The sequence below is a fragment of the Sinocyclocheilus rhinocerous genome, unplaced genomic scaffold, assembly GCF_001515625.1.
Source record: "Sinocyclocheilus rhinocerous isolate Xijiao unplaced genomic scaffold, SAMN03320098_v1.1 scaffold480, whole genome shotgun sequence".
In the NCBI taxonomy this organism is placed as follows: domain Eukaryota; kingdom Metazoa; phylum Chordata; class Actinopteri; order Cypriniformes; family Cyprinidae; genus Sinocyclocheilus; species Sinocyclocheilus rhinocerous.
In genome coordinates this window covers 997,858-1,007,734 of record NW_015655401.1, presented here as the reverse complement: position 1 = coordinate 1,007,734, position 9,877 = coordinate 997,858, and the positions used below count along the sequence as shown (strand labels likewise).

Here is a 9,877-nt window from a genome sequence, read left to right as displayed (position 1 = left end):
GACATTTTTGGGTAAACTATTCCTTTAAGACTAAATGTGAAGTAAGTCAAAGACATGGTACATAAGTAAATACAGAAATTTGCAGGGGAAGTCCATTAAAGGCCATTTACCTTAATAGTTCATCAAGGTCTTTCTCTCATCTCTGATACCTTAACCAACTGTCTTTAGGGTAAAGCTCACATGGTCTATTCCTCTCATTAACTTATTACATATACAGTGCATTACAAATCTTGCAATGTCTTAATATATTCATTTAAATGGAGATTGGTAAGGGGAGGTTTGTAGACATTGCCTGCCCCTTCACGCGTGCAATGGATTTAAGTCTAGAATCATCCAGCTCTACACCATCACTGTGGCCCAGAGCAAAGCACTTAACCCCAAATAGCACCATTGACACTGGAGTATGGTTAATGCACTTTGACTCCTGTGTCTGTCTGAACAAGAACAATCATGTCTTTCCAGTTTGATGGACAGTTTGCTGACATAAAAAATGTATTATTGCAACTGTGCACAATAAAGAAAAGAAAACATTATTACTTAATTGCTGGAATATGAGGATCGCTACACAGCCATAAAAAATTATTCACATTTATTAAAGGGGTCATATGATGTTGCTAAAAAGAACATTATTTTGTGTATTTGGTGTAATGAAATGTGTTTATGCGGTTTAAGGTTCAAAAAACACATTATTTTCCACATACTGTACATTATTGTTTCTTCTCTATGCCCCGCCTTTCTGAAAAGCGTCGATTTTTACACAGTTTTACAATTAACTCTTAACTTTTATAAAGAATATCTCTTTGGATTTGAGACTTTAGTCTTTGCAACTTTACAGATCTTCTTTATGCACCAACTTTATGCACCAGCTTGAAACCATAACATATGACCCCTTTAAAAAATTATGATTTAATTTTTAGAACAAAAATTACAGTTTAATTATTTGCATCTGTAAACTAAAAGCATTTAAATTGAAATATGGATAAAAATATGACAATAATGAAATTCAGAATTATGGTGAATGTGAAATATTAAGAAATATTGTGTTAGTGGTTTAACGATTCTAGAGATCACACTTTCACAATATATATATGTGACCCTGGAGCACAAAACCAGTCTTAAGTTGCTGGGGTATATTTGTAGCTATAGCCAAAAATACATTGTATGGGTCAAAATTATTGATTTTTCTTTTATGCCAAAAATCATTAGGATATTAAGTAAAGATCATGTTCCATGAAGATATTTTGTAAATTTCCTACTGTAAATATATTAAAACTTAATTTTTGATTAGTAATATGCATTGCTAAGGACTTCATTTGGACAACTTTAAAGGCAATTTTCTCAAAATTTTGATTTTTTTGCACCCTCAGATTCCAGATTTTCAAATAGTTGTATCTCGGCCAAATATTATCCTATCACAACAAACCATACATCAATGGAAAGCTTATTTATTCAGTGATGTATAAATCTCAGTTTCGAAAAATTGACCCTTATGACTGGTTTTGTGGTCCAGGGTCACATATTGTGTTTGTACTTTTTTTAAGAAGAATATTCTTTGCTTGTGTCTGAAAACCAAAAAAATTATTAATTCTAAGAAAAAATGCAAATGATTTGTAGTAAGCTACAACATGACAATATTATACAATAATCATGCTGGTGTTCATTGGTTCATTAAACTGTCATGGGATGATACACATTCTATCTAGCGTATCAGATTTGACACTTTCTCTTTATATATATTATTCAATTCATGAAATGTACTTCACCACAAATCCAAATAGTCAAAATAGTAGCATCTTCTCATTATCCGTTTATTTTTCAGGCATCATATACCTATTTATATTTTAAATGTATTCTACAATATTAGAATACATTTATCCTTCTCCACCAGGCTCAAAGAGTAGGCTATACTATAAAGGACCTCAGTGGGCCCTCTTCATCACAGTGCCTGGGACAACATTCCCAGTTGTACACCAGAACAGGGCTGCGTTCAGCCCCAACAAAAACGGTGCCCCACCAAACAAGAGAAAACGCATCTCAAACCCCGTTGCACACCGTTTCCAGGAAACATGTCGTTCAAACTGGAAACCGTAGCAAAACGGTGCACACCGGTTTGAGCTTGAACTTGCCCCAGGTCTCTACATGAGGACTAAATATGTGCCTAAATATAATTAATAATACATAGCTTAAAAAGTAAATTCCAAATGACAAAGAACCAGAAAAAAGGCTGGGGACATCTCCCTAGAATAATCTGTCATAGAAAAAAAAAAAAAAATCATAAAATTCTACCTTTAGGGATACAATAACTTGTTACTGTGGCAGTACCCAAGGACAACTTTGTACCTAATCTACCCCTAAAAGATGCATATTAGTACCTTAGAATAGTGATATGTAACCTTAAAGGGATAGTGCACCCAAAAATGAAAATTCTGTTATCATTTACTCACCCTGAAACAGTTAAGGGTAGCCATTGACTTCCATAGTATTTTTTTTTCATGCTATGTCAGTCAATGTTACCGTCAACTGTCTGGTTACCCACATTCTTCAAAATATCTTATTTTTTTGTACAGCAGAAGAAAGAATTTCATACAGGTTTGGAACAACTTCAGGGTGAGTAAATGATGACAGAATTTTCATTTTTTGGTGAACTATCCATTTAAAGTCATGATTAAACAAACAGAAAAATATATTTTCCTCTGAGAGTAACAGATTATTGAAAAAATGTAGGAAAACTTCTATGCATCGGTTGTTGATTGGATTTTGAGATGTGGGTGTTGCAAAAGTAGAGGCAGATGAATGTGAGCTTACAGGCAGGGTCGTTTCTAGGCATAGGCGAGCTAGGCGGTCGCCTAGGGCGCCACCAGCTGAAGGGGCGCCAATGAGCGCACGTACTGGCACTTTTAGCAGGGTTGTGATAAAGAGTGGCACGGTCACCCTGAAATATGACTGCCGCCCCCACTGGATCCCCCAACATTATTGGGCTAGAGTACTGTCAATCCGACGATGCCTGTATGCCACTAGATCAGAGTGCCATCATTGTTGCATGCAAAGTTTGCATTTGGAGCGCTCAACAACCCCATTAGATCAGTGGGCTCTGTCAGTGCTTTAGCAAGGTAACACTTTTTTTTTGCCATGCAATAAAGCTAATATATATATATATATATATATATATATAAAAATTTTAATAGGGATTTCGCCTAGGGCGTCAAATTGGCTAGAAACGGCCCTGCTTACAGGGGTGGGTTTAAATGGACTAAATAAATAAATTCCTGCATATGTCACCTGAGAGAAGTCTGTAATTTTCACTTGGGAGTATTGTTGCCTCACAGCTAAGCTCTCAATATCGAGCCAGAGGCCTTTCTGTGTTGAGTTTGCATGTTCTGTCTGTGTCAGTGTGGGTTTCCTTCACAATCCAAAGACATGCATCATATGCAGAGATCTAAAACATGCAATTAGAAAATAAATGCATTTTTAATTTCATGCCGACTTTAAGGTATAAACCTTTTGGGGACAAAAAGGTCCTTTTAAAGGTATTGCCCTAATTTTTGTGCATTTTTTCCCAGAGAGATAAATGTCATAAATGTGGTTGATTAATTTTAGGTTTTAAAGGGGAGAATCGTCCGCTTTGCTGTTTCAAAGTTGTTAGAGATGCTCATTCTGAACTTCACTCACTGCCACTTTCACTTTCAAGTTATCACATCTCTAAAGTCTGAAGCATTGGAAGGATAAGTATTCTCTAGTAAAGTGTCTAGAGATCAAAACAAACAAACAAAACCCACGAACATGACGTCTAAGGACATACTGTCCCTCAGCCACCCTCTCGACGAACACTGTCACTGACCTGACACATAGCGGTTCGGTGAGTGAACTTCCGGTGAAGTCCACAGCCTCTTCTGTTCTGTTCTGCGTGCGTGGCGAAGGCGGGACGTGTGACGTAGGCCGGCTGGAGCTCGAGGTGTTTATTGTTCCTTCCCGTCGAGGAGAGAAAAGCGCTTGGCTTAGCGGAGGCATATATCACAAACACTTTCCCTGCGGTTTTAGCTTCAAGGAGCCAATTTAGTAAGGCCAAAACAGGTTAATACAGGACCGGTTGGCCATGGCGTACGCGTATCTCTTCAAATACATCATAATCGGAGACACGGGTAAGCAGCGACCGTGAGTCTCTTATTTCCGCAGTGCTGGAGTCAATGACGTGGTTCAAGCAGAGGCGAGAGGGGTGGGAGGACTGACAGCCTGCTTTTTCTCTGCCTTTCTCTCCATCTGCCTCATTAGCTCTTAGCCTTACTATTATCGCATACATAAAGTCAATTCCTAAGCATGTGCATCATGTCACGGTAGCGGTGTGTGGATGTGAGGCTGTCACGGTCTTTTGTTTTCTGCTGGGTGGGGGGAGCTAGCAGGCAAGCTAATCGCTACTTCACATCAGCTGTTTGCCTCAAAACAACAGCAGCATTTCTGTTTTCTATTAGCATGACACGTAGAGCGAAAAACCAACATGCTGTGTACGTGTCAGTGCGTCTAGCTCAGTGTTCCCTTGCTTTGCTTGCATCTTATTCTAGCCCAACCGAAGGCCACAACAGCCTGGCTAGTTAGCCAACATCGCTAGCAGCTATTTACTCTTTGTGAAAATGGCGTTGGCTCATTTGCGTTTTCAGAGGATAAACACGTTTAATAAGCAATGACTCTAAAAGACCTTCCTTTGTTTTATTACTCAAGTCTCACATTGATTAGTCAGGATCCTACAGTTTATGTTTCGATGTTGGTAACCCCGTGTAATTGTGGCCTGCTAGTGTTCTCACCAGATTTCTGTCATTGTAGGCCTTTTTCCCAATAGATACGGCAACAGTAGAAGATGTATTTCTCCCTTCAGAAGTGTTAATCCGTCATTTAATTACTCACATAGTTTTCTTTTTTTCTTTTTTTTTTAACGTAATTATTGTTTTGCTAGATAAGATAAACACATTAATAAAATGCTAAAGATGTTTAATGCCATCCAACACTGTCCATATGATTTTGCATCCACTTCATTCCAGCTTACCTGTTGGTTTTGCTTTTGTTTGTTTATTTGTTTCAGACCCACTTTATATTAAGTGTCTTTTACTACCATGTACTAAAATTAATAATTTGATACAATGCACAGACATGTTTTTGTTGCATTTGTATTTAAAAAAAATACTCACGTTTGATTACATCTGTAAGTAATTTTTGTAGTTAAATCTATAATTACACTAAAAGTACCCATTAACCCACCCTTAAACCTATCCATACCATAAAACCCCTCTCTAACCTTACCCATATCCCACCTCAATAGCAGCAAGTGTTTTGCAATGCATTTTTAAAAATGTAAGTACATAGTAGTTAAAGACACTTAATATAAAGTAGGACTGAAACATTTTTCCCCCAAATAATGCCACAATTTTCTTCCCCGCTTAAATTGGCCTATAATAATCTTATGCTCAGTGTTTTTCTACATTAGTAAGGTCTAGATTCAACTGTAGGACCAATGTCGTATTGAGGATTTTGTTGCACTGAAACCTACAGCATCAAAATTATCATAAGGAAGACTCCCTTTATTTTGGTGTACTTGAAACTGGGGTCTTTCGTGTTGCAAACGTAACCTTTAACAAGCTTTTCATCAACAGAATAATAGGTAAGTTTTTCATTTACTGAGAAGCGTCTTTCCAGCCTCATGTGGAGACATAACAGTGGTGCTCAACATTTTTCGAAAACTGAACCACATAGATTATTTATATATTTCCTTTTTCTTTACATCTAAACTGTGTATGTCAATGTGAGTATGCTCAAAACATGACAGCTAACATAAATTAGTCAAGGAATGGTACACCCAGAAATTAAAATTCTGTTATTTACTCTCCCTCATGTAATTTCAAACCTGTATGACTTTCTTCTGTGGAACATAAAAGAAGATATTTAGAAAAATGTTGATAACCAAACAGTTTTGGTGATCATTGACTTCTATCATATGGACAAAAAAAAAAAAAATCTGACATTTCTCAAAATAACATCTTTTAGGTTCCACAGAAGAATGTCAGCCATACAGATTTGGAACGACATGAGGGTGAGTAAATTATGGCAAAATGTTAGTTTTTGGGTGGAGTATCCATTTAATCTTCACTTAGTACAGGTTGTGCCATAACATCTGATGATCAGTACGTTCTGAAGCCACTACATTTCAACATCTTACCTAACTTGACTCTTCCACCTGCAGTTGTTTAGAGTGACTGAGATTATTCCTTTTGTATCAGGCCTTGGACTGTGCTTCAGTCAAAAGCAATCATCATAAACTTTTCAATCCCAAATGCATTTCACAAAACGCTGAACAACAAAGAAATTGGGTTTGTGTCAGTCACATTTTAGGCAGTTGTGGTTGTAAAAGTGATGTGTAAACAGGCTTATGCCTTTGCATGTTGCTCAACCCAGGTCAGATGATGCTCATCTGAAACTTGATCTAGCTAGTCTACTAGGCATCATGAGATTGCATCTAGTATAGTCTGTGTTCATGCTTGAGGTGCAAGTTTGCTGTGTTAAAACTGGCACAAGGTGATGTTTTTGCTTGAGTTCTAGGACAAACTACATTTGTATTTATTTATTCAGCTTTTATTAAAAGTTACCCACAAATGAGAATAAAATAAGCATGTGATTGGTTTCACGATATGCAATCATACAAGAAGTGCTACTTTACATTTCACTTTAGACAGGAGAGAAAGTTTTTTTTTCTTAATAAAGTGGTACATTCATATAGGCAAACCAATTAAACCAAAACCAAATACAATTAAGTGTTTGAAAGCATCTCATCCCTATTAGTTTGATTTCAGCTGCTTGCCGTGACCATATTGGCATAGATATTGTACTACAGGGTATTATACACTGAAGCGATAACATCCAGCTGTTGCCACCATTATTCACAAAAGACAAAACAACAGGTCGTGAAAGCATTTTAATAAGCCTGTTTTTTTTCTCCAAGATAGTTGCTATGTTGTTCTGTAGGTCGAGTGTAGTGTTTGTTGTAGGTGAGTCTGCACATTACACATTGGAATTTCATCATTGTTAGGTTGTCTCCATACATCTCTCTTGTGAGCGCTCTTTGAAATCTGCTTGTTTGCTTAGCAACGGCTGTTGCTCATGGTAACGCCTCCTTCTAATGTCATAAGCGTTTAACCTGTTTGCTTATCATGGCAGATCCTCTAATCTCATCTTGTGGGATGGGTTTATTTAGTTATGCTGTTAATTTAAAATGTCTTGAACTGATGATTTTACTTAATTCAGTTAATGTAGTTCATTTAATATGGAATAAAATCCAAGGAGCAGGTGACATTTTGTTAATAAGAAACAGGTATGTAATTTAAAGTACACAGAAAAACGAAATAAATGTGAGATTGTATTTATTTATTTGCTTGTTTGCTTTGTTTTCGAATAACATTACACACCGAACATTGAATATGAGAGATATCTTTGTTTTTGCTATTAGTCCATCAGGTAATTGGTCTTAGATGCTGTATATGCCCTAATGTGTCTCACTTTAATTATTTGTGTTTTCTACAATTTTGATCTCTGTGCATGAGTTATTTGTTTTATTCTATTTCATTTTAGCAGTAATAATTAGAGCCCGACCGATATATCGTTTTGCAGATATTATCGGCCAATATGAGCTTGTTACCGATACATCGGTATCGGCGAATATGCTGCCGATATGAAATTTTTTTTACAGAACATATAACGCAGATAAAATGCTTGAAATGGTGTAATTACTTAGTTTGTCCAGCAGAGCGCTTGTTTGCTACTGGCGACCTGAATGAAACGCTTTTGAAGTCTTTCGAATGAGACCACCCCCGCGTCGATAGCCCCTGGGGTTCGGTAGTTACGGGTGGTTAAATTCGCGGTCCGGCGCCGACCAATCAAGTGATCCCGGGGGGCTACCGAATGTCCCGAAGTGAAATAACCTTCAACGGAATAAAGTTGAATGGATTTGAATTTAAATAAAGTTGAATAAACTTCCACTTTACTGTTCAGTGCACTGATGTCAGACTCATTTTGGATAATAAAGTTTATTGTTAAATTGTTAAATGCCCTGCCTCCATTATGCATCTCTGTCACGTCATTATAAGTGTTTGATCACCACATTTGAGTGATCATTGCAAAAAATGTGTTTATGTATATATATTCTGTTTATGTGTATATACTGTATTCTATATATAGGAGCAGTCAAATGTGTGGACACATGAATGGGAAAGTGTCCAAACGTTTGACTGGTACTGTACTGTAATATACACACAGAATATTTTTATACTCCCTAATATCGGTATCGGCCCCTAAAAAAACCATATCGGTCGGGCTCTAGTAATAATGAGATTGTATTACAGTGGCCTTAATTAAACCATGTATGTTCATGCACATTGTTGGGAAGTAAGGCCTATTTTAGACTCAAAACAGAAATAACCCTGGCACTTTTTACAATTTTTCACTTATAGCCTGAACAAATGATTTTGATGTAATGGGATACAGCAGATGTATAGGCCTGAGGCAAATTGTGGCCATTCACGTGTGACCTTCTGTGTTTGCTTTGCAGGTGTGGGGAAGTCGTGCCTATTATTACAGTTTACAGATAAGCGCTTTCAGCCAGTGCATGATCTCACTATCGGTAAGACTCTTTTAACCCAACCACATTTTCTCTTATTAATTAAAACAGCAGGAATTGGTCTCATGAGTAGGGTTGGGAATCGAAAATCGATTCAGATTCCAGAATCGGATACTTAAGGTCAGGAATCAGATACTTGTTGTCAAATTAAAATTTCGATTCCGCCTATCGATTCCTGTGCGCTTTTTTTTTCTTCATCTGGGAGGACCGGACCTAGCGATCTGCTAGGACCATGCTCGCTAATCTAAGCGCTTCAAAGTTTGGCTACATTTGCAATCAGAAGCCAAAAAAGCTAAGTATAATATCTGTGATAGCTAAACATGTTGCAAGAGAGGTGTCACCACCAACATGACACTGCCATTGACCTAAAGAGAGCAGCTGTCATGAATGAAACAGCTTCACAGTCTTTTCAGCCACACAGTATCATTATTTCTGTATTACAAACATTCAAATCACATAAATGTTTATAGTTCAGATATAAACTGTGTGTACGATGTGTATGGTAGCGATTAAAATAGAGTAAATCACCTTTTGAAAGTAATTTGACACTTCAAATGAAGATTTGTCGATTACATTGTTACGCCAGTAGGTGGCGAAAAGGGGCTGTTAAAATGTGTCTGAATCATACAAGAGATTCGTTCAATAATGCTGATTCATCCAGAAATGAAACAAGTAGGCTACATCTTGAGTGAGTCATTGAATCATTCATTCATAAATTACATGTGATTTTGTTTTGCTGTCTAATGTTTTTTTTCTTGAGAATCATGAGAGAACCACAACTTCCATTGGGGGAAAAAAACCTAAATTTATCCAGAATCATGCAGTTCTGTTTTGCACACAAACAGCTCTTAAGGAGTCCTGTTTTTATGTAGCCTGTTGATTTTTGTTCATGGTATTCAGCTCCAATAAATGGTTTGCAAAAAAGAGACACAGGATAAATGTTTGATATTAGGGCTGGGCAAAAAAAAAAATCGATTTTCCGATTAATCGTTTTTTTAAATGACGTCAATATGATATCGATTCTCAAAAGCCGCGAATCGATCTTTTCCAGTATTTATTTCAGCACATATTAAAACAAGATCTGATTAACGTGAATCTTATCATTAGTCTTCTCCACTAGATGTCACCCTTATTTACCTTGCGTGATGTTGCAGCGATGCATACAACTATGCTGCCTTCAAAAATCGGCCAGATGAAGGCATCTCAGGAGACAGGAACTGAAGC

The 9,877-nt window shown here is 37.0% G+C and overlaps 1 protein-coding gene across 1 annotated transcript in view; it reads left to right on the top strand.

Moving 5' to 3' along the window:
• Positions 1–3,892: 3,892 nt before the first annotated feature.
• The window catches only part of rab2a (RAB2A, member RAS oncogene family), a 14,818-nt gene continuing 8,833 nt past the window's right edge, over positions 3,893–9,877 (top strand). Inside the window, exons 1-2 of the mRNA XM_016525058.1 lie at positions 3,893–4,139; positions 8,585–8,656. Of these exons, the coding sequence (XP_016380544.1) occupies positions 4,094–4,139; positions 8,585–8,656 (118 nt within the window). The 5' untranslated portion in view covers positions 3,893–4,093. The remainder of the gene's footprint in view (positions 4,140–8,584; positions 8,657–9,877) is intronic.